General features: G+C 43.7%; 5 protein-coding genes across 9 annotated transcripts in view; 3 read left to right on the top strand and 2 right to left on the bottom strand.

The window, feature by feature from the left end:
• LOC148386111 (cell adhesion molecule DSCAML1-like) overlaps positions 1–4,907 on the top strand; it is a 32,493-nt gene extending 27,586 nt beyond the window's left edge. For both annotated transcript variants that reach the window (XM_088398450.1, XM_088398449.1), the window contains exons 25-33: positions 60–248; positions 339–626; positions 838–993; positions 1,082–1,112; positions 1,215–1,333; positions 1,420–1,572; positions 1,649–1,849; positions 1,924–2,235; positions 2,416–4,907. In XM_088398450.1, the coding sequence (XP_088254576.1) occupies positions 60–248; positions 339–626; positions 838–993; positions 1,082–1,112; positions 1,215–1,333; positions 1,420–1,572; positions 1,649–1,849; positions 1,924–2,235; positions 2,416–2,852 (1,886 nt within the window). In that variant the 3' untranslated portion in view covers positions 2,853–4,907. The remainder of the gene's footprint in view (positions 1–59; positions 249–338; positions 627–837; positions 994–1,081; positions 1,113–1,214; positions 1,334–1,419; positions 1,573–1,648; positions 1,850–1,923; positions 2,236–2,415) is intronic.
• A 3,169-nt stretch (positions 4,908–8,076) lies between these two features.
• rtn2b (reticulon 2b) lies at positions 8,077–11,042 on the bottom strand. The gene is made up of 7 exons (XM_088398119.1): positions 10,345–11,042; positions 9,955–10,162; positions 9,699–9,837; positions 9,543–9,612; positions 9,321–9,367; positions 9,173–9,231; positions 8,077–9,099 (listed from the first exon to the last, which is right to left on the bottom strand). Exons 1-7 carry the CDS (start codon positions 10,355–10,357, stop codon positions 8,997–8,999), a joined length of 639 nt encoding a protein of 212 aa, XP_088254245.1. The 5' UTR covers positions 10,358–11,042; the 3' UTR covers positions 8,077–8,996.
• Positions 10,351–22,203, bottom strand: kcnk12l (potassium channel, subfamily K, member 12 like). Of its 3 annotated transcripts, XR_015862989.1 has the most exons (8): positions 21,893–22,203; positions 21,611–21,818; positions 17,390–17,436; positions 16,771–17,124; positions 15,635–16,640; positions 13,116–13,306; positions 12,963–13,025; positions 10,351–10,496 (listed from the first exon to the last, which is right to left on the bottom strand). XR_015862989.1 is itself a non-coding variant. In XM_088398117.1 (6 exons), exons 4-6 carry the CDS (start codon positions 17,108–17,110, stop codon positions 15,750–15,752), a joined length of 1,146 nt encoding a protein of 381 aa, XP_088254243.1. In that variant the 5' UTR covers positions 17,111–17,124; positions 17,390–17,436; positions 21,611–21,818; positions 21,893–22,203; the 3' UTR covers positions 15,618–15,749. The 3 variants fall into 3 exon arrangements, 2 of the variants coding, with proteins under 2 accessions (XP_088254242.1, XP_088254243.1); XM_088398117.1 differs by lacking the exons at positions 10,351–10,496; positions 12,963–13,025; positions 13,116–13,306 and having other exon boundaries at positions 15,618–15,759; positions 15,845–16,640; XM_088398116.1 differs by lacking the exons at positions 10,351–10,496; positions 12,963–13,025; positions 13,116–13,306 and having other exon boundaries at positions 13,774–16,640.
• Positions 11,421–14,796, top strand: ppm1nb (protein phosphatase, Mg2+/Mn2+ dependent, 1Nb (putative)). The gene is made up of 6 exons (XM_088398118.1): positions 11,421–12,069; positions 12,138–12,709; positions 13,144–13,261; positions 13,379–13,493; positions 13,658–13,721; positions 13,838–14,796. The coding sequence occupies exons 1-6, from the start codon at positions 11,664–11,666 to the stop codon at positions 13,853–13,855; spliced, it is 1,293 nt and encodes a 430-aa protein (XP_088254244.1). The 5' UTR covers positions 11,421–11,663; the 3' UTR covers positions 13,856–14,796.
• Positions 18,793–23,057, top strand: ccdc61 (coiled-coil domain containing 61). 2 transcript variants are annotated; one of them, XM_088398114.1, is made up of 14 exons: positions 18,793–19,021; positions 19,943–20,098; positions 20,183–20,265; positions 20,573–20,733; positions 20,807–20,959; positions 21,153–21,363; positions 21,443–21,525; positions 21,624–21,802; positions 21,899–21,977; positions 22,060–22,257; positions 22,334–22,367; positions 22,447–22,513; positions 22,730–22,830; positions 22,901–23,057. In XM_088398114.1, the coding sequence occupies exons 2-13, from the start codon at positions 19,951–19,953 to the stop codon at positions 22,822–22,824; spliced, it is 1,491 nt and encodes a 496-aa protein (XP_088254240.1). In that variant the 5' UTR covers positions 18,793–19,021; positions 19,943–19,950; the 3' UTR covers positions 22,825–22,830; positions 22,901–23,057. The 2 variants fall into 2 exon arrangements, with proteins under 2 accessions (XP_088254240.1, XP_088254239.1); XM_088398113.1 differs by having other exon boundaries at positions 22,730–23,057.
• The last annotated feature ends 95 nt before the right edge of the window (positions 23,058–23,152 follow it).

The raw sequence follows: 23,152 nt of genomic DNA on the forward strand, positions 1-23,152 counted from the left end.
TTATTTTCCCCACTTTTGTACCTTCTGCCCTAACTGAAAGCTTTGGTCTGATTGCATAGGCTTTGTGCTGCAGTATTCAGTGGACAACACAGAAGAGTGGAGGGACGTTTTTATCAGTTCCAGCGAACGTTCCTTCAGATTGGACAATCTACGCTGTGGAACGTGGTACAAGGTCAAGCTGGCAGCAAAGAACAGTGTGGGGTCAGGGCGCATCAGTGAGATTATTGAAGCCAAAACACACGGAAGAGGTGAGGAACCAACCGGTTGTCTGCAATGGAAATTTTAGTTCTTGTCCCGCACCTTCTGATCATCTCAATGGCTGCTCTCGCTTCCCACAGAGCCTGTGTTCAACAAGGACCAGCCGCTGCTCACCCACATCAACTCGACCCACGCAGGCCTCAACCTGCAGGGTTGGACCAGCGGCGGCTGCCCCATCACTGATATGATGCTGGACTTCAGGCCTAAAGGCACTTGGGCTTGGCAGAGCCTCAAAGCCAACTCCACCACTCAGCTATTCCTCAGTGAGCTACGGGAGGCAACCTGGTATGAGCTCAAAATGAAGGCCTGCAACAGTGCCGGCTGCGGCAACCAGAGTTCCCAGTTTGCCACCACCGATTACGATGGAAGTAAGTGTAACTCAAAGTCGTCGTCTGGTTCATCGTGAGCCCCAACAAATAGCAAAACATACTCACTGGTGCATACTTTGCTAAGTGTACTTAAGTAAAAGCAAAATAGTCTTGATGGTTTCTCACCACTTCAAATAGAATGAGAAATTCTCGCACTGCCTTCACAGTTTTAAAAAGACAAAGGCTTGATTGCATGTCTTGCCTCCAACAGGTACAATCCCTCCCATCAAATCCGCCCGCGGCGAGGGTGACGATGTGAAAAAGTTGTTTTCCATCGGCTCGCCTGTCATCCTGGTCACCATCGGTGTTGCCCTGCTCTTCATTATCCGCAAGAAGCGTAAAGAGAAAAGACTGAAACGACTTCGAGGTAAGATGAACGTGTTGATGAGAAAAACACGCTGTGAAAAATGACCTGCTGTTATGTATTGCTCCCTCCTTGTTTTTGCTTATTTTAGATGCCAAGAGCCTCGCTGAGATGCTCATCAGGTGAGATGAAGATTTTATTTCATTAGTTCTTCATAAGGCATCAGAATCTGCAAAGTACTCGGTCATGAGCAATTATTTTTTTTATTTTTTGTGTGTGTGCAGTAAGAACAATCGGAGTATTGACACTCCTGTTAAGGGCCCGCCGCAGGGGCCACGGCTCCACATTGACATTCCTCGTGTGCAGCTGCTCATTGAGGACAAGGAAGGCATCAAACAAATCGGTCCGACATCCATCTATTTTGTTTATCAGTCTGCAGACTGAATTTATTTCCGCTACTAACTTTCTTTCATGATGTGTCTCTCAAAGGAGAGGACAAAGCTGCGGTGCCAGTGACAGACACAGAGTTCAGCCAATCAGTCAACCCGCAAAACTTCTGCACAGGCGTGTCTCTTCACCATCAAGCCCTCATCCAAAATTCCGGACCTTTGATTGACATGTCCGATATCCGACCCGGCACAAGTAAGGCGGCTGAAACTCGATGAAGTGTTTAAAACAAAAACCTGTCAGTGTGCATAACGACCGAACCGTGTTTCAGACCCCGTTTCCAGAAAGAGCATCAAATCCGCTCACAGCTCCAGAAATAGATACTCCAGCCAGTGGACGCTCAGCCGACCCAGTCAGAGCCAGTCCACGGCTTCCGCACGAACTCTGACCTCGGACTGGCGGACCATGGGCTCTCACGGCATCACCGCCACTGAGAGCGACAGCTACAGCGCCAGCCTTTCTCAAGACACAGGTGAGACACGTTGGGACATTTTTAACAGCGCCTCTAAACGCCGCTATTGACCAAATCTTTCTTTGCTTTGACAGATAAGGGGCGTAACAGCATGGTGTCTACGGAGAGCGCCTCGTCCACCTACGAGGAGCTGGCCAGGGCGTACGAGCACGCCAAGCTGGAGGAGCATCTGCAGCACGCCAAGTTCACCATCACGGAGTGCTTCATCTCCGACAGCTCTTCTGACCAAATGACCACAGGCACCAACGACCCGGCCGACAGCATGACCTCGCTGAGCACGCCGTCCGAGCCGGGCATCTGCCGCTTCACCGCCTCGCCGCCCAAACCGCAAGACTATGACCGTGGTAAAAATGTAGCTGTGCCCATTCCTCATCGCGCAAACAAAAGTAAGTTGAGATCCTCTACTCGCGTATTTCAGCAGAATATTCTCCCTTCACCTATGATTAAATTATGTTGAAGTGAATTGAGAAGCTTCATTTAGACAAAAGTAGGGCCATGAAAAAGAATTCTACATTTGCCTAAGGTCAGAAGAGTCTCCCACTTTAACACCGTGTTGCTTTTCTCAGGTGAATTCTGCAACCTCCCCCTTTACATGAAGACGGATCCCTTCTTCCGCAAGCAAGGGGAGTTGCACGATCCGTGCCCGGCCGTGCCCCCGCGGGAGGCGTCCATCCGCAGCTTGACACAGCGTGCGTATCACACGCAGGGGCGCCACAAGACTCTAGACTCTGCCAAGCAGCAGGCGCTGACGCTGGGCCACTCGGGACTGGGCAGCTTGGGCGCCAGCTCGGGCACAGCCACCTTGCCCCAGAGGACTCTCACCATGCCCAGCTCCAACGTGGCGGCCACCGCCTCCACGTCCAGCACGAGCAGCAACCCCACCAACAGCAGCAACAAGATGGGCGGCTCCAGAGACTCGTTGCTGGAGAGCAGCTCCTCCGCGCTGGGTCGGCTGCAGAAACAAAGCGCGGGGGCTTACTCCAAGTCCTACACGCTGGTTTAGTCCAATCGGTGCCAGCCTCCCCGCTCCGCCCCTCAGCCGGGGGCTCAAAGGTCACGTATTTTGTACCCGACTCCAACTGAAGGTCCGCTGCCCTTCCCATAGGTGTCCTCCTAGACGGCTAACTTTGCTTTTGAATCTCCACGAGGGACTCTCAAAAAGAACTACTAACACCAACTAACAGTTACAGCCGGCTGATGCTGGGTTCTGGAGGTTCGCAGCCAAATGTATTGATTATTTGTGTGGAGCAAAAAGATCTGAGTCCATGACGGCGAGGACTACGTGTCTCATACACACACATGCTGAAGTTGTTTGAATATTACTGACCATTTGGAGGACTTCCAGTTCAGTTTATTAATCTTATGCTATCATTTACCCTTTGTATGTTTCTCCAATACTGATTGGCAATTGTCCTCTAAAAGAAGATATAACACTTTATATAGCGCATTTTACTTCTCCATTATCTCAACACGTATCGCGCTCTGAGAGTATATTGTCAAGTCAGGTCAACCCAAATGAACCATTTGCTCTTACCCCGCATTGCAAATAGAGAATGTTTGCTATTTAAAAAGATTTAACATATTTTTTCTATATAGGTATATTGACATCTCATTGAAACTATGATAAAACATAAATTCTATGTACTACGGCTGTGTAGTATTATTTACAGAAGTCAGTTATATATACCAGACAGTCAAATTTAAGAAGAATGAGACAATCGCTCAATCATGAAAAAAAATTAATACATTTAATAAAGTTTGACTACACAAAGAATTAAAGTTAAGTATGAATGTGCTGAATGAATATGAAATAATAGTGTCAATAAGAGGAAATGGGAAAAGCAAAATAGACTCATTGTTTAATATTATTATTGTTGTATTGGGTGACTGGATGATTGGCACTCCAGTTGAAGTCAGTCTTTGCATTTTATGCGCATTTCATGAATAAAATCACTCCCGAACTTCAGCCCAGTGTCTGTAACCAGCAGCTACTGCTGTCGTCATGGCAACCAAGCTCCACATTAAGCCTAGTAGAAGGAATCTCTAATGATGTGAACGAGATAAAATATTCTAACGTTGGAAAATGTTTGTCAGTGATGGGCAAGTTAGCAAATCATCACTCTATGAATATCCTTCTTGATGTCCCGTCTGAGGTACTGTAAACGTTCCACAAATGTGTACATTCACACAAGAAGCTACTGGAATGTCCCTCTAAAGCATCTCCGTGATAGCTTTATATTTTATTTTCTATGTTTGTGTCGAGGAGAGTTGATTTGTTGTTTTGTCAGAGTTTGTTTGGGCTTTCATGAAAATGTAGATTCTAAAGTCATGTACGTGGCCTGTCCGCCAAAACAAATCAGGGACTCGTAGCTCTTTTGGTCACGCAAACTGCTATTACAATATGTACATAAAAAGTGGAGTGGGGTGTGAATGTCGGAGTAATGCATTCCCCTTTGACCCCCCGACCCAACCCCCACGCGGATGAAATCAAGTTAAAATATCCTTACCCCACAACCATATTAGATGCAGCATCTGCTACCTTTGTCAGTGTTGTTTATAGATGAAGTCTTGTACATAAAACACAGTTTTGTATGAAGAGCTATTTTCGTCAGAATGGTTAAGGGGACACGTCATGGTTGAATCCTCCAGTTTCAAGAATTGAAATAAGAGTCAAACATACGGTATATTACTTCTGAATGGGCAAAACATTTTTCTTTCCCCTTCATGTTTTGATACTAATTTGTCAATTTTTTAATTCTTTTTTTAAGGTCTTTGATGTTGTCATTTGTCCCATTTTTTTTAATCATAATTTTGTATTTTGTTGATCCTCTAAAAAGAAGTCATTGCATGCTTGCTAAAAGGGAAACATTTGAAGGAACATATGTATGAAAATCAAAAATGTCCAAAAAAAAAAATCTTGAGGGTATCCCAAACATTTGTTTGAGTTGCTTGTTACAGCAATTGCTTGTGTTCAAAAGTACATTTTCTATGAAAAGAACGCAAAAACTAAAAAGATCATTCTAACACCTTGTGCAATAAAGCTATCTTTCATACGTCATGGTTTCTGTGCCGTTACTGATCTTATGAACTGTTCACAATCATTTCATTTATGACATCATCAAAAACTTTTCCGGATGTGAAAAGTTCAATGGTCATCAATACAATAGAAAACTTCACATTTTGAACATAGCCCAAGACATGCTCAGAAGGGGTAGTATTAATACTAATACTAATTAGGTTAGTACTAAGTTAGGGTGACCAGATTTGGGTTGCTGATAAAGAGGACACCTCATATTTTCAAAGACGGGTGCTCAAAGAATTTGTTTTCATTAACAACGTGTATGTAAATCAATTGCATTTATTGGTGAATAATACAAAGCAACAAGGCAAAATATTTTGTTTTCAGCTTAGGCTAAGGTTAGAGCAAGGGTGTCGAACTTCGGTCCTCGGGGGCCGCGTTCCAACATATTTTCCAAGATTCCCTCATTAACTGCACCTGTGTGAAAAGTTGGGCTCCTGCAGAAGGTGAAAATGGACTGATCTTTTCACGCAGGTGTGTTTAACGAGGGTAACTTGGAAAACATATTGGAACGCGGCCCACGAGGACTGAAGTTCGACACTCCAGGGTTAGACTGTTAACACAAAATCAAAGAGCACATGAGCAGTTTAAGTTTACCACTTCACAAGAGATGCCCCCTCCATTCTGCTACACTAGATGTTTTTGTCATAATGACGAAAAAAAAAAAATCAAAAATTTTCCGTGGAGACGGCCGATTGGTATAAAACTTGGTTTGGTGATCAAGAGACTCGGGTTCGATACCCAAACTGTGCTTTATTTAAGATGGCAACTGAGCATAGCGGGACTCGAACACGGTTCTCCTGAACAAAAGGCAAAAGCTTTATCAACCACACCATTGAAAACATACATATGTGAGCTCTGTTGTTCTATATATTCTGCACTTTACTCATCACGTAATGCAAAAATACTTTGAAATTTTTCCTTGCTGTCCAGGCGACCTGGGTTCCGCTCTATGCTGTATTTAGAAGATTTAACAGTCATTTGTGAGGTTCGAACACGAGTCTCCTGAACTTAGGGCAAAACATTTAGCACCTAGGCCACTCATCATACTTGGAAATTGGTCCGAATGTTTGTATTATTCATTACTTTGGATTCCAGCATTGTCGAACTCGTCCTCGGGGGCCGCGTTCCAACATGTTTTCCAAGATTCCCTCGTTAAGCGCACCTGTGTGAAAAGTTGGGCTCCTGCAGAAGGTGAAAATGAACCGATCTTTTCACGCAGGTGTGTTTAACGAGGGTAACTTGGAAAACATATTGGAACGCGGCCCCCGAAGCCTGGAGTTTGACACTCCTGGGTTAGAGTGTTAACACAAAATCAAAGAGCACATGAGCAGTTTAAGCTTACCACTTCACAAGGGATGCCCCCTCCACTGCTACACTAGATGTTTTTGTTATGACTGCAAAAATAAAATTCGAAAATTTCCCGCGGAGATGGCCGATTGGTATAAAACTTGGTTTGGTGATCAAGAGACTCGGGTTCAATACCCAAACTATGCTTTATTTAAGATGGCAACTGAGCATAGCGGGACTCGAACACGGTTCTCCTGAACAAAAGGCAAACGCTTTATCAACCACACCATTGAAAACATACATATGTGAGCTCTGTTGTTCTATATATTCTGCACTTTATTCACCACATGTAATGCAAAAATACTTTGAAATTTTTGCTTGCGGTCCAGGCGACCTTAACAGTCATTCATGAGGTTCGAACACGAGTCTCATGAACTTAGGGCAAAACATTTAGCACCTAGGCCACTCATCATACTTGGAAATTGGTCCGAATGTTTGTATTATTCATTACTTTGGATTCCAGCATTGTCGAACTCATCCTCGGGGGCCGCGTTCCAACATGTTTTCCAAGATTCCCTCGTTAAGTGCACCTGTGTGAAAAGTTGGGCTCCTGCAGAAGGTGAAAATGAACCGATCTTTTCACGCAGGTGTGTTTAACGAGGGTAACTTGGAAAACATATTGGAACGCGGCCCCCGAGGACTGGAGTTCAACACTTCTGGGTTAGTGTTAACACAAAATCAAAGAGCACATGAGCAGTTTAAGCTTACCACTTCAGAAGGGATGCCCCCTCCATTCTGCTACACTTGATGTTTTTGTCATAACTACAAAAAAACTATCAAAAATTGTGGAGATGGCCGATTGGGATAATACTTGGTTTGATGAACAGGAAACCCGGGTTCGATACCTGAACTATGCTTTATTTAAGATGGCAACTGAGCATAGCGGGACTCGAACACGGTTCTCCTGAACAAAAGGCAAAAGCTTTATCAAGCACACCATCGAAGATATGTAGATACCTGCTCTGTTGTCCTATATATCCTGCACTTCATTCACCACATGAGAAAAAAATACTTCGAAATTTTTCATTCGTGAGGTTCGAACACGAGTCTCCTGAACTTAAGGCAAAACATTTAGCAACTAGGCCACTCATCATACTGAGAAATTGGTCCAAATGGTTGTATTCATTCATTACTTTGGATTCCAGCCTTGTGACATTTGATGAATGCATCAGTAGATATTACTCGACAGGTTCACTGATAGTCGAACGGATTGCGACATAGTCATCAGACAGTGACCTCCTAAGGTCGAGTCCAGCATTGACTCCACTATCGACATTTACCAATCTCGTCTGCACATTGTCACTTCCACCAATGTAAGAACTTGTTTTCTATGAGCTTCTGTTAGGGTTTTTTTTTTCCCCCCCTTTTTTTTTTTTTAAAGACGTCATCACCTGAACCCAAAATGGCAGCATTGCTGCTTTAATATATCCATATACTATACCAGTCTTTGGAAGTATGGATTGATTCATGAGACGTTTGCAGGTCTACCCTACTTGGAAACCATAACCCTACCTAGTTTGAAATCCTAGCCATAGCTTTAAACCCATGTTTGAAACCCTAACCCTAGCTTTAAACCCTCCTTTGAAACCCTAACTCTACTAAAGAAGAAGACTTGCTCGTGGAACCCGGAACATTGGGAACTGTCGTCCTCTTCTGGTCAAAATGAGAAATGCTGCCAGAATCCACGAGTCATTTTTTGATTTGTGTCATGCACCTTTCATCATCATGCGACAGGACAGCATTTTTTTTTATTACCGATGTAATTCTACAGCAGAAGTTTAAGTTGGAATCCAGTTGATACTTTTCGTTGCTTTTTATTTCAGTAATTAGGACAACAGCCAAGAATAAAAGATAAAAAGAGTAACGTACGTGTTTTCAAAGTTGATACTTCATAAATGACTTGTATAAAAAGGGTCTGTGCTGTACTCAACACAAAAAGATTCCTGACATTTTGGCTGATGCAGCAGAGATGGTTTGGCATTTTTATGTGAAATGTACTGTGTGTGAAGTTTATAATTGTAATACATTTCACAGGCGCTATGAAATAACAGGCAGATACCTTTGCGTAAGTGTTGAGACACATCATTTTGATACTCTGTGGAAGAACATAATACATTGCATGTCAGGGTTAACATCGGTGACCTCACAAATGTTCTCCTTCATGCATGGACAAAGACTCCATAAAACACATTTTGCAGAAAGTATTCCCAGAAGAGTGAAATTTTGTTATAGCAGTAAAAAAAAAAAAAAGAGCGTGAGAGAGCGAGACTATTTTTTTTCATTGTCTCTTATAAGAATAACAGCGCAATACTTTTTTTTCATTAGCTCATTAAGACATTTGAGTTTGTCGGTGAGGTGAGGTTTATCAAAGTTCGATTCAAATGATGACTACTGTTATCATTTCTGAAAAAGCCACAAAACTTCATTTTGCCTCTCAACAGGAACACAGTGCTTGTGCTAATATAAAAATAGACTTTTCGCCACCAAAAAAAAACTGTGATCTTATGTGTGTGCTGTCTCTGACTGAAGTGGATGTGTGAAGCAGTTTGCCCACACAAAGTATCTTGTTGAATATAATTCTCTCCTCACACATGTCCTCCTAAAGAATAGCAGCTTTATTTCAGCTGTCAGCATCGATTAGAAAATCATGGTGGACTCATGGAGGATGCGACACCACCACTGTCATTTTGACACATTTAAACATCTGGCGTGTGTTTGTTACTTTGCCTTCACTTTCTGTTTGGAGGATGGCGTAGGGGCAGGTTTGGAGGCGGCGGCTTGTGCGCGAGCCGATTGGACTGTATCGTGCACCCAGAGGCACCTGACACAAGACACATGATATTAGTATGTTGTATGGAGGGATAGACAAATAATTTTGCGACAATATTACTTACCAAGTATTGATTTTCTTCTCAAAAGCTTTGCAAAATCTGACAATCTTCCTTATCCTCACCTGGCATAATATTAGGTGGATCTATTTAAAATATTTCTACAACACAGACGAGTATATATCCAATAAGATACATATGTTCTAAATCTTACCTGTTGTTTTTTGTAGAGCAGAGGAAAGGAAAAGAGAACAATGACAGCTGTAACACACAAAAATAAATATGTAAGATGTGACTATCAAGATTCCACGGAAAGCCTTAAGCAACCTGGTCATGGTCTTGTTGAAAATATTTTTGTTTTCTTTTTCTTCAAATTGAGATGTTTTCATGTTATTGGTTGGTATTGATTCAAAAACTATATATTTTCTCAACTCACCAGTTATGATCAGAGTCAGCCCAGCGGTGAGAACACCGACATAAGTTAGCAGATACAGCAGCAACACAAACTGGGAAAAACAAAAACACGGCAAAACTGTAATTGATAAAGCGCTAAGTGTTTTGTGTGTTTTGTAATATTTTTGTATTTTCTCACCTTAAGTGAGTCAATCACGTTATCAATGAAAAGAAGACGTTTAATCTCTGTGACAGCGAATGCAATTAGCAGCACCACCTCCTCCACCAGCATCACCGTCTCCTTGTCTGTCAAAGAGCTGTCATAGTCCAGATATGACCTGGAAATACATTTACAAACATCATGATTTAAAAGATAAACAAAAATACAGCCCAGCATTTAAATGTAAATATTTTAACTGACTAACTTGACAGCCAATCAAAGTAATGTGACTCACTGAAAAGGGTGCAGGCCGGGATTCCAGCGCAGCAGCTCCAGCAGTTTGTAGTAGAGGCGCAGGGGGAAGGTGACGCACATGACACCCAAACAAATGTGAGAGAGTAGAGTGATGGCGCTCAGCTGGAACAGGCTAGCCAGACACACCACCAAGCCCGTGAACACCACACCGGTCCTGCTCGTGCTCCTCCAGTAGACCAGGTCTATCACTACGTAAACATTCGGAAATTTTGAACCGCATTCAATAAAGCACACACTCAATAAAATGCAACCGGAGCATTCTAAAGTGACGTAATAAATCAGCTCGCATTTCCTCGAGCACCTGCCAGCCCGACTGACTGACAGCGTGAGCGCTCTTAACTTCAAAGTGTGTCACCATTTGTTTCCTTACGTTTGCTGGCCATTTCGGCGGAGGTCCTGCTCACTCTCCACTCTTTCCTTCTTGTTGGCTGTCCACCGCCGCAGGCTTTTTTTGGCTACCCCCGCTTTGTCAGCAATATAAGGACGCTGTGGCCTAATTTTATCTCGTATTGGATGGCCCCACTTTGGATATACACACGCACACACAAATTGGCAACTTGAGACATCAGCATGTACTCATCCCTCAGCTTTCAGACACTCCTGTGCCCCCGAGCTAGTTGGTGGCCTACTGAAGGCCGTCGCAGACAACATTCATCTGAAGCAACTCAAATTTGTTTATAATACAAACTGTCGCTGTCAAGATTGTCTGCATGCCAACTGCTTCAAGTAAAACTGGATGCATGCAACTTGATATGGTTTGAACTAGGAATTACAATCCCCTGTTAAATAACTGGGAAATGTTTGTTGCAAGACTGAACATCACTACATAGCAGTCCCGTGAAAATACGCCCACTAGTGGCTGTGAGCAAAAAAAAATTTGAATTGAATGAAGAGCCCATCGTCACATCCTTTAAACTCATCACTTAAAATGATCTCCAGTGCAGAATATAGCACTTGGAATTATTTCATACTACGAATGAAATACATTTAATAGAATATCCAATAACAGGAATTAGACATTTACATATTTATGGGATCATCATAGGATAGTAAAAAGTTGTGTAACGATCCATCAAGTCCTCCAGTTTTTCGCAGGGATGTAAGTGACAGACAAGATTCACACTCACATTTCACACTATCACTAGATGGAAACGCCATCCATGCTGTTCGCATGAAAACCTCGCCTTTTTCCCTTTTTGATTTTTTCCTTTCCTCTCTCACTCAAGCACACTGTGCTCTAAATGGCCTGCCGCCCCATAATCCACCATGCCGTGAGCCTCTAATCCAACCTGATCAAAAGGTTGGGTTTATCACAAAGTGGGAGGATCCACAGTGCCCACAGGAAGACGCTGAGAAAGGCTGCGCTCCAATATGATAGTGACAGCTAGAGGCAAGCTGGGGATTGGTGCACAGAAATAGCCGACCAATCCCGGAGCAGGCAGCGATAACATAACAAGGCAAAGAGGCTGGCCTTGAAAGAAAACAAGCAGAGGAAAGGGTAAAATTGCAGCAGAGGAGGATGGGTGGAGGAGAGAGCGGCACTCAGTGACGTCTCCAGAAAGGAGAGGAGATGAACGAGAGAGGTGAGAACATCCATCAGATGAGGCCGCCATGCACTGAGGAGAAGCCGCAGCCGCAGCAAGAGCAGCAGCAGGCCTCGCCATCAGCTGTCAACACAACATCTGAAGCATGAGGACGTCGAGGAAAGGGAGCGTGGAGATGCCTGCGTTTGTGCGGCAGCTGGTCAAAGAGACAGAGAAGAGGGTCAGCTCTTTCTTCAAGGGGGGCCGGGGAGGAGCGGCTGAAGGGGAGCAGACCGGGGAAGGCGAGAAGGAGGAGGTCATTCCCAGCCCCTACTTGGACCGGCCAGTGTTGGACAAGCTGGCGGAGGAGGGATGCGCCCGTTGGGGGCTCACATATGCCCTGGGGAGCATGCAAGGCTGGAGAACCAACATGGAGGACTACCACAACTGCGTGCCTCAGCTAGGGGGAGAGCTGGCCGACTGGAGCTTCTTCGCCGTCTTCGATGGACATGCGGGTAGCACAGCGGCACAGCACTGCTCGCAGCACCTTCTGGGTCACATCTTGGCTACAGGTGAGGTGCACATGTTCAGGAAGGATTCAAATAAATTCCAATTTCATGAGTTGTGTCTGGTTTGACAGGTGGCCTTGGGCCCGAAGATGACCCTGACAGGGTAAAAGGGGCTCTAACTGAAGGCTTCTTGCAAACAGACAAGCATCTCCACGCCGTGGCCCGTCGAGAAGGATGGGAGAGAGGCGGCACCACCGTAGTGTCCGCCCTCATCTCACCCTACAACATCTACTTTGCCAACTGCGGGGACTCGAGGGCCGTGTTGTGTCGCTCGGGTCAGGTTTGCTTCTCCACCGAGGACCACAAACCTTACAGTCCTCTGGAGAAGGAGCGCATTGAAAACGCCGGAGGATCTGTGTCCCTCCAACGTATCAATGGCTCATTGGCTGTCTCCCGAGCCCTGGGTGACTTTAGCTACAAGGGGGCGGAGAACAGGTCACCCAACGAGCAGATGGTCTCGCCCGAGCCGGAGGTGTGCGTGGTGGAACGTTCACCAGCCGACGAGTTCCTGGTGCTTGCCTGCGATGGAGTGTGGGACACGATCAGCAATGAGGAGCTTTGCGCCTTCATACACAACCGCCTGCTCGTGTGCACCGACCTGAGGGATGTCTGCTCACAGGTCATTGACCTTTGCCTCTATAAGGTCAGAACCACTCTACTTCATTTTTATTGAATTGTCCCTTTTAGTACGATTTGGTTTGTAGCATCTTAGACTGACTATCTTAATGAACCTAAACTAAAAAAACAACAACAATGACATGAATTGAACATTTTGTAATTTGTGTGCTTGTCAGCGATAACCATAGTGGAATAAAGATGCCATCTGCTTGACTGTCATATCTATCATGTCACCGTTACATAACAATAATAACACTCCAGCGAGGAAATGCACTAACCTCAAAATGTCAGATTTTCTTCTTCGTTGCGTGCACATTATTCTGCTCCACTGCAGCAGCTACGTGTAAAAAAACAAAATAATAATAATAAAACTTCACTGGCCTGTGATGCTTTGAATGGTGATGTGGCTTGGGTCAAAGTTTAACACTTATCCAATATGGATGTCACTCTCCACCACAGGGCAGTCTTGACAACATCAGCATCATTCTGCTGTGCTTCCCTGGAGCTCCTCAATTGTCCACGGAAGCGTTACACCAGGAGGCCGAGCTGGAGGATCTCCTGGAGTCGAAAGTAGCAGGTACAGAATGATGTCATCCATGCTCCAGCAGGTCTTCCATGACCCCTAATGAAGATAAATACTGAAGGTGTCAAAGTCATGAGAAGGATTTTGCGTTTTATGTCTCCTACTTAACAGAGATTTATGATGAGCTGTGTGCCAGAGGAGAGGATCCTGATTTGCTGGCGGTCCTTACAATCCTCGCATCTACCGTAATACCTGGATTACCGCCAGGGGGAGGCATACAGAGCAAGTGAGAGCCAGTTTGTGTGTGTGAGCGACACTTACAGACGGTTCTTAGTTTATGATGGCATTCCGGCCTTGCAACTTGCATTACTTTAAAAGAATAGATAAACAAGAATGCTCATGTAAAGTGACAAATGAAAAGCTGACAAAGTGGGTTTGTCTGTGTTACAGAAGGAACTGCATTATCTCTGCTTACTACCAACAGAGAGAGATGCATAATCCTACAGTACCAAATGTAAGTGTAAATCAATTATAATTATTGTAAATCCTAATTCATCAAAATAAATCTTTAATAATTTTCAGTAGGCATTCTTACAAAGGCGTATGACATACGTTTTTCTGTTCAACCAGGGAACGGAAGCGTCCTGAAGAGGCCGACCGGATTGTGTCGATGAACGAATTATAATTAATGTCTATATCAACTGTTTTATTCATGTTTCTAAATGGACAAAAAGGGAGTTAGTGAACAGTGTCTGTTTACATCATTTTAGCGAGCAGCACTTTGTCGTAACAAATACAATGCAAAAGTAGAGTATAGTAAAGCCTGAGACATTCTATATTTGTACAATTATTACATATATGACATTTTGTAAGATCTACTCAGCGACAATGGCCCCAGCAACAAAGTTCTGCCTCATAGACAAATAAAAGCCTGTAAAAACTGAATATCAGCAAATGTGTATTAAGGCTGTGAGAATGTGAGTATTTTATAGTCGGAGTGTTACTAAATTTAAAAGCTTAGGAGAAAATGCACAATTTGATTAATGTACCTACTTTAGCCTAAGTTTAGCATAAGGTCCATTTGTTCCAACAGGAAATGCTAATAATGCTAGTTTATTAGCTTTTGGAAAAGCACAAAAATTCCCTTGTTCAGCATTGTTGTCAAGGAAATAAACAAGTCTAATCATGTGAAGGGAGAAAAAAAATACATTTCACATTTAATACTTTGAGGTTTGTACTTTGGTTAGATGGTTTAACTCAAGAAGAAATTGCATAACACAAATAGGGGGAAATATTTATTATGATTATTATTATTATTTCTGTATCGTTTTTTTCTTTTTTTTTACAGGATTCTTAATGAAACATGTGGGAAAACATCCTCGATATTTTGCATGTGAAATGCATTTTCTCCCCCAAGCATGTTGGACAACTTTGTACTGCCTTATCATCTTTTTATTGATCAGAATGGTCAATAATCAGGTTGGGTCATTCTATTATCATTGTCAGTGTGCAACTTTGTCTATCTAGATATTATATGTTATCAATAAAATGTTTTTCAAACGAAATAAAGATTATTTGAACAAGTGTGACCACTGGCATTTTTTATTACCATGCAAAGTTTTGGTGATCAACTCTGGTATAGATTGAAAGGTTCCAAGTGATGAATGCATGTATTTTTTTTTCATGAATATATATTTATGAATATATGAATATATGTCTATGCTCCCTCTTTGCTTTCTTCCACGCAAACATATCAGTGGAGGAGCCAACAGGACAAGAACAGCCCTCTTAAATCATCAGCGGTCCGACATCAAGTGGTCCTTCACGGCTGCTTTCATCTGATTGCTTTTGTATGAGCCAATCACTTCAGGACATCAAACCAATCTTGACTGTGGTATTGAATGCTTTAAATTACTTTCATGTTTTTACTCTTCAAAGTAAAATGTGACCATGTCTAGACTCTATGAAGACGATCTGTAATGAATACATAGATCTGAAAACATTGTTTAGAATCTTTCTAGTCTCTGAATTCTTACTCACTTGGGCATATTAAGAGTATAGCAATGCAGTGCAACCCATTGGTAATCAAATTTGAAAATACGAATAAATTTAAAAAAAATACAAATAAAAGACTGACTGCAAGTCAAAGTGTTGTTTAGTTAACAACTCTAAACAAACACCATTAATAAACTCTATTTCATATTAGATTTAGTTTCATTTGGATTTATTTCAACATAAGCCTATAACCTAAAAAAACAAAACTATGTAAAGTAAATCTGGTAGTTTATTGTAATATAGAATAATTTATTGCTTATGTTTTTCAAAAAATATACACGAGAAGAGGACCTTGAAAAATAATCCCATATTAATTACTATATTAAAGACAAAAAAAAATTGCAATTAGATTATTTTTCAAAATGGTCCTACCTATCCACACTGGTTTCCTGTAGACGGTTATTCATAAAGGCCAAAGCACCTACTCCTTCCGAAAATCCATTCTGGTGGCCATAACTCTGCCGCGGCCCCTGGTGAGCAGTTTCGCTCAGTTGCTTCTGCAGAATTGCCAAAGACACCTTATTGGGAACCATGAACTCATTGACAGAAATCATTTCTCCCGACATCCGGCGGCCTACGTACACCCCGTCCGTTACCGCGCCGCCGTCCGTCTCGCTGTCATACACAGTCTCCACCGAGCCGTCTGCGTAACGCTGCCTCCCTGCGGGACAGTGCGACGGCAGCGGCTGGACAGTGTTGCGCTTTGATCGTTTTTGCCCAAAGGGTCCCGGCCGATGCCTCCGATTGTGCTTTCTGTCATGCGGGCAGTGGCAGCAGAGCCACCAGCATCCGGTTGCGGAACAAGAGCAGAGCCGACGGTCCCCGGGACACAGCAACTTTTCCAAGATCCAGTTAAGAGTCTGTTTGATGATGATGGAAATGACATTAAAGAGTGAATAAATACAACAAACTCCCATGAGGATGAAAAGGCAGTTTCCGAGCCGGTAGGCCTCCTGAGATTCATAGTGCAGCCTCTGGCTGCTTACCAGGTCCCCGAAGCCGATGGTACTGAAGGCCACAAAGCAGAAATACAGAGAGTCCACATAGCTCCAGTTCTCCATGGAACAGTAGAGTGTAGAGGCACTGCATGCGATCACTATTGAGGCCAGTCCAAGAATCAGCATCACATAATAAACGGAAGGCTTCCAGCCTTCGAGGCTGTCCTCCTCCCCGGACGGCTCCTGTCTGCTAGACATGTCGCCGACTCCACCGAAACGAAGGCGACGTTCATGACACCAGCGCATGATGTAGGCCAGCATGGTGATGATCCTCTCCAAGAAGAGGTTGAAAAAGAGGATGGTGGCAGCGCAGCCGATCAGACCGTAAAAGATTAAGAAGATCTTTCCGGCTATAGTCGCTGGTGTGGTCATACCAAACCCTAGGAAAAAAAATATTAAGGAGAGGTTGCAAGTAAGCCATGAGGAGAACCTGTAGAGTTAGGAGTCAATACATTTGCTCTAAACAAGTACATATTAAGTTCCCAGCAAACAGTTTCTCACAAAGCTTACCAATCGTGGAGACCACTGTACCAACAAAGTAAAACGCTCCAGAAAAGTCCCAGCGAGGCCTTAATGCGTCCACTCGTATCCCCGCTCCATTGGCCTCTTCGTACTGTCGCAGCAAGGTGTGCAGGGCCCTCGGGTGGACGCTGTATCGGCGGGTGAAGTTATCCAGCTGCTGGCGCCACAGGCGGCGGGCACGGAGCTCAAATGGGTGCTCCAGGACGGAGAAGATGGCGGCCCCGCACAGGAGGTAGAGAAAAATGAGTGCAGCGAGAAGGAAGAAACGAGCGTTGTCTTGGTTGATGGGTGCTTTGGGGAGGCAGGCTCCAGTCTTCCTCTGAGCCATGACCCCCACAATAACTAAAAAACGACACAAATGTACACAAACACGGAATGCACGTCATTTTCTTTAACGCAAAAAATGCTAAAAAATGGTGAATGTAGTAAATGATGATATAAATGATTAGCAAATTGCAATACATTTAATGTTGTCTATGAATCAATTAGGATTATCTACGATAAGAATCATTTATAAATATATTATTTTTAAATACACATTATGCAAAATACAACAAATCACAAAAAAATTCAAATTCCTTTTTACTAATGATAAAATGAGTCCTACCTGGTCAGGTTGACAGCAGAGTCTCCCCGAGTGCGGCTGCTGTGCATCTGTTGAATGATGACCAAGAGGAAGCCGCTTCAGTTTTTTTGTGTGTGTGTCTGTGTGTGTGTGTGTGTGAGTGTGTGCAAGCAACACAGACTCAATGATGCTTCATTCGTCTCGCACTGACATCATTTTTTGCCCACCCACACCATCTGTCTCTGAGCCCACCTTGTTTGGTTGTGTCCACCATATACAAAGTGTCGGCTCCACAATGCCGCTGTTTTTTAAATTTTGTTGATTTGTTCAGAATAGGGGCCTTTGTCAAACTATTCCCACCAAATTGCATCTTGGTCGCTAAAGCCCTGATTAGTAAATGAACCAGGTGAAAAATGTGTCTCAAGACTTTGGTCTGTATGAGATCCAGCCTGGGTGCACTTCTGCTTCGGGAACCTCTGATGGCTTTTTGTTGTTGCTGGAGACTGTGTGGGAGGTGTTTGTAGTTGGGCCCTCCCTTTAATCTTGCATCGAAGCGGAGCTAAGGGCAAAGCTTTCGTCACTTGGCCCTCTGATGTCTGAGTGGCTGTTGGAGGCAGGTGCAGACTCATGCCTGTCACATAGAATATTGCAATATGCGGAATTATAATCCTGCCATATTAATTATAGTCCCCCAAAAATTACAGCTAAAAAAAGTGCATCGTTTGTCAATTGCAGTTTTTTTGCTGAACTGAACTGGAGGTATTTCTGATATTTTGTTATCAAATCAGAGTGGCAAAAGTATTATAAATGATATTATATTAGCGTGTAGGCATCACTAAATTTGTCTTTTTTCAGGGATTAGAGGAAAGTCAGGTGACATGATCCAGTGATTGTGATTCAGAGGGAAATCCTGCAACAATCATTCTTTAACACACAAATGTACTTCACTGCATCTCAAACGTCACATTACAACTGCTCCACACTTCTCCTGAGGGTTGAGCAACATCTCTATGGAAACCGGCCCTTCATAGCAACATGCAAAAGGCAAGTGCTGACCTTGACCAGCAGCTGCAAGTCTTCAGCAAAAAAAAATATCTATTTTGATTATTTAGTGCTTATCCTCATTACTGGTGTTATATTGTTGTTTTTGTTGGAAATTTTGCTCAGGACCAGCAATATGTTATTTTCACTTCATAAAATTATATTGGCTCATATTTTGCTGATATTTTTTTACTAAACAGTACTGTATATATTTTGACGTTTACTATACATTTGCAAGTGTCATTACACATTAAAGCAAATAAAAACATGATCAAAATTGATTTAAAAGATTTATCGAAAGTATGCGTCTTCTCGGGTGATGACACTGGCAAGTCTTCACCTCTAGAGGGACGCAACGAGCCGGGGATGGCAAAACGAAGCGGAAAAAGGAGTGCGACTTCAGCGAATCAAACAGAAGAAGAAGAATTAAACGTTTCCCGGTAGTTGAAGCGCCTCGGGTCTTCCTTTAGGTGGCTCCCAATTTTTTTTTTTTGACCCGGAGTAAAGTACCAAGAAAGCAGAGTTCAATGCCATTTAATTGCATCTTCATCCAGTCAACACACCGTGATGTTTTCCCAACATTAGCCGTTTACGGACGACTAGCGACTTCAAGACGCATCGCTGAAACTAAAGGTAAATGATGTGCAATGCTTCTTGCAAATAAAGTGACATGTTTCACACAACACTTTGCAAAGCTGCACAGACAGCTTGCATTGTTGTTGCTGTTATCAGAACCTGCGTGTTAGCTAGCTAAAGCTAACGATCGGGAGATATCACTGGCAAAATAGTCAAGCGGTCTATTTGAATCAATCTCAAGAGACCCGCCTACGGTTCAAGCGACCGATCCCAAAAATGGAACCACGGTCTCGCATCGCACTAGTAAAGCAAGCAAATTGAGCAAATTGACATGTTTACTATTTGTGTGCATGGTAACTACGGGAAAAGATTAGCAGTGTCACTGATTTCCTTTGCTTTCACTGTAGAAAATGATGCTAAGCGGGAACTGCATGCTTGCACAGACCCAATACAAACAGAAAGTATGTTGTTGTTCTTATTTGTGTGTAATTAAAAGACTGTCCTTAATACGTTTTGATTGAACAACTTTTTTCATTCATATAAATTCAAATAATTTGACGCATGTTTTTGACTCACTAGCGTCCCCTAGTGGAGTGTTTTGGTTAAAGCAGCATCGCGTGCCCTCCAGCTGCTCAACTCGAAACTGTTTTTTTAGCCAAGACACATATTATATGTATGTTACAGCTGCCCCAATCTCACAGCACACTAACGAACAAATATGTCACAAAATTTGATGAAATGATAATGCGCTGTACTTAATTTACTCATAAATACAAATATAGTCTGTAGAGTGAAGTCTAGTTGTACAAATTATTACATTGTGTGAATAGGATCAATTTCATCAGTCACACCAAAGCAAAAAGAAAAAAAATAAATCCCCGACTTTATTGTATCACTGATTCTGCTGTTACAGACATTTAAGTCTTATTTTCACTGCAAGGCACCTATTGATTGAAATTGGTTGTCCCTTGGTTACAGACTGAAAAATGGAGGAGGGCTCGGAGGTGATTGAGAATATTGTGTTCCGAGGAGTGGAATTTGCCGTGAAGGTGGAAGTGGATAAGGGCGTGCTGCTGGTGGAAATTTCTGATTCAAAGACGGCAGATCAGTGGAAGGGAGAATTTGATCCGGCGTGTAAGTTGTCAGTTATCAATCAAAGATGGCGTGAATATGTTTAAGTCACATTCCTCATGTTGCATCCTTCCTGTTTTTTTTCAGACATCGAAGACCTCACACGCAAAACGGGCAACTTCAAACAGTTCCCCATTTTTTGTAGCATGTTGGAATCTGCCGTGAGAAAGGTATGTTGGCAAACAAAGCTCAACATAGGTGGCTTGCGAGTCAATAGAAGAATGTAAACGGACAGAAAGACGCTTCGGGCAGCATGAGCCGCAGCGGACACTGGAGCGAAAAATTGGAACATTCCCATGCTATCTTGTTCCCTCTCTCCAGGCAGGGAGGTCAGAGGGAGGCGGGAACGTAAATGAAGGAATGTTTCAATGCATTTAAGTTATGGATATCAAAATAAATGTCTGCAACCCATCCACACTGGCTTATGTCAAGACGGGATTATTAATGTGTACCTGGTTTTTGAATGCTTTTCTGCAGACGAGTGATTCTGTCACACTCGACTTGTTGACCTATGCGGACCTGGAGCTTCTGCGGAATAGGAAAGCCGGAGTGGTCGGTCGCCCTCGGGGCCATCCGCAGTCGTCCGCTCTTACCGCCAAACGTTACCTTATTCTCATCTACACTGTGGAGTTTGACAGGTTTGGTTGCCCTTGGTGATTTGGTTTTGTTTTTCTTTTGTATTGTGCGCACTGCTGACTTGGTTCTTCGTAGGATACACTACCCTTTACCGCTGCCATACTTCGGAAAGCCGGACCCGGCCGCCTTGCAGAAAGAGATCAGGAGTCTTAGGGCGGAGCTCAGCGCACTCACCTCTCAAGGAGTTGGCAAGTCTGCGGAGCTCGAAATCCACCGCTTACGAGCGGAGTAAGTGCTCTTTGTCATTTTGAGTTTCCAATGGAAACTTTCAATGGGAATTCATGTGAATACTGTATTTGAGAAATGGAAATGACAGTAAGCCATGGAACTCTCCAGCGAGATTTCTCATGGGAAGTTGCTGGCTATTGACCAGACATGATGTGTGTGAGGTGACGTCACACTGCTAATCTTATCTCCCAAGGCTAGCTCTGATGAAGGAGGAGAAAGAGGCCATCGCCAAAGTCCTGGAGCGATTGCAGCTCAGTGGAAGCGTTCCTACGCCCGGCGGTCCTCAAGACTGGAGGGGTCGGGACGTGGTGAGGACCTTGGAGGAGCAGCTGCTCAAGGAGAGGGCCAAGAGTCAGCGCTCGGCCACCAAACGATGCCAGGAGCAGCAACTGCTGATGGAGCAGGTGGCGCGCTTGTGGACTCTGTCTTGAGTTTGTTGTTAACACTGTCACGCTTTTAACGCTTTCCCTCCCGCCCTTCAAGCTGGATGAACTGAGGGCCTCGGAGTGCACGCTCCGCCTTCATGTCAAGAGTCTGACTAATGAACTGGCTCTGCTACGCAGAAGGTGTGACTTTGAAATAATGGTCATATTGATAAGTCGGGTTGGGCCGCCACTGGTTCTTTCACATGTATGAATCTTCCTCACTCACCTTCTATCTGTAGCAGAGGGACGCCCACTTCCGCATGTGGGGAGATCTATCGTTCGCACAACCCTGTCAGGGGTCGCTCGGGATCCAGAGAACGGAGAGTCGACAGAGTGCAAAGGTCAACGGAAAGAGGGAGACGAGCAGACTCGACAGGGACGCGTTCTGTCGTACGGAGGCCCTCACCTTCTCCCACTGGTGTGAACTTTGACCTCTGTAACAAAGTGGTGAAAGTGTCATTTTTTCGTCAATGAAAACATGGTCCTGTCGGTTAATTGACTGACTTACTTTCAGGGTCTCGAGCGCCTCGTTTTGACCCAACTGCTTACATCCAGGACAAACAGCGCCGACTAAGAGAATCTGAACTCAAAAAGTAAGTTTCTCTCCCAAATCTGCAAATAATAGCAATTTTCTAAAAACAATTATTTGCCATGACTGTGTCTCGTGCTTGTCAGACAGTTAAAGGTGCGGCGGGACTTAATGTCACCATCACTGATACCTGAACGAGGCCGTTCCCGCTCCAGAGAGGGTTGTCCTCAGTTGAGTCGCACCGGGAGCCGAGGAAGGAGTTTGTCTATAGAGCGGCAAAGAAGCAGGAACTCCTCTGAGAGCTCCTTAATGGATATGGAGGAGATGACCAAAGCGCTCCTCAGGTGAATTTCCTCCATGTTAACCAAGTGTGCACTGTCCACACCACATGATCTCATCTAATGTACTTACGCTCAACAGAGGAAGAAAACAGACATTCAATGGCCCCAGTACGGTGAGTGAGGTGACGTTTGTGTCTCTTTATGGTCATTGGTCACCTCTTGAATATGTAACGTGTTTGTCACGGTTTACAGTCCAGAGGGAACCTGATAGCCGGCAAGCCCTTAAGCAGCACTCCAACATACAGGATGAAGGACAGAGGTAATGTATGTTAGCATGAAACCTGCAAAGAGAGCACGGCAGTCTTGATTCAAATTCAGCTTCACAAATATCAGAACCTACTTATTCAGCTTGTTCGGTATCCACATGCAATTTCTCCCAAATTTGCATTCGCTAGTTTAATATATGCTGTACAATATTTATGAGTGTGACCCTATTCATGTGTGCGTATTTATTGTGTCACGCACCACTCAACAGAGAGCTCCATCGACACAGGCGCAGAGCTGTCGGAGATAGATGCCAGGCTTCAGGCCCTGCAGGAGTACATGAGGGACTTGGACACAGGACATTGACAGATGGTGCAGCTTGCAGCGCAACAACTCTCATGTGTTGGACTTATGAACTGAGCAGTGTTTTTTTATTTCTTAGTCCTCTGCATGGACCAGAAGCATTCCAGACAGGACCTCAAACTTCAGGAAATGAAAACAATCATTGTAAAATTCAAGAGTATTTTTACATGAGTGTTTTCAATATTTGTATTAACTTAAAATATTGCTGTTAATAAATGTGGTTGTATTCTAAAGAAGTGGATTTAAGTAAATGTGTGCTGACTGCCATTTGGGGTGCTGGGGAACTAAGTTGAAGCAGGGTGAGGAGTGTCATTTAGACAAAAGTAGTGTT

The sequence above is a fragment of the Syngnathus floridae genome, chromosome 15 (assembly GCF_059516105.1).
Source record: "Syngnathus floridae isolate MCC-2025c chromosome 15, RoL_Sflo_1.0, whole genome shotgun sequence".
NCBI lineage: Eukaryota > Metazoa > Chordata > Actinopteri > Syngnathiformes > Syngnathidae > Syngnathus > Syngnathus floridae.

Bases quoted from the DNA above. Each gene is read 5' to 3' on its own strand.
- ccdc61 (XM_088398113.1), top strand. From the start codon at position 19,951: ATGGAGGAGGGCTCGGAGGTGATTGAGAATATTGTGTTCCGAGGAGTG. The intron at 20,099-20,182 runs GTAAGTTGTCAG...GTTTTTTTTCAG, and splicing joins GGGAGAATTTGATCCGGCGT to ACATCGAAGACCTCACACGC. The intron at 20,266-20,572 runs GTATGTTGGCAA...GCTTTTCTGCAG, and splicing joins TGGAATCTGCCGTGAGAAAG to ACGAGTGATTCTGTCACACT.
- rtn2b (XM_088398119.1), bottom strand. The intron at 9,838-9,954 runs GTGAGTCACATT...ATGTATTTCCAG, and splicing joins CCCGGCCTGCACCCTTTTCA to GTCATATCTGGACTATGACA. The intron at 9,613-9,698 runs GTGAGAAAATAC...TGTTTTTCCCAG, and splicing joins ACGTGATTGACTCACTTAAG to TTTGTGTTGCTGCTGTATCT.
- kcnk12l (XM_088398116.1), bottom strand. From the start codon at position 17,110: ATGGCTCAGAGGAAGACTGGAGCCTGCCTCCCCAAAGCACCCATCAAC. The intron at 16,641-16,770 runs GTAAGCTTTGTG...TTTTTTTCCTAG, and splicing joins TACAGTGGTCTCCACGATTG to GGTTTGGTATGACCACACCA.
- ppm1nb (XM_088398118.1), top strand. From the start codon at position 11,664: ATGAGGACGTCGAGGAAAGGGAGCGTGGAGATGCCTGCGTTTGTGCGG. The intron at 12,070-12,137 runs GTGAGGTGCACA...CTGGTTTGACAG, and splicing joins GGGTCACATCTTGGCTACAG to GTGGCCTTGGGCCCGAAGAT. The intron at 13,494-13,657 runs GTGAGAGCCAGT...TCTGTGTTACAG, and splicing joins GGGGGAGGCATACAGAGCAA to AAGGAACTGCATTATCTCTG.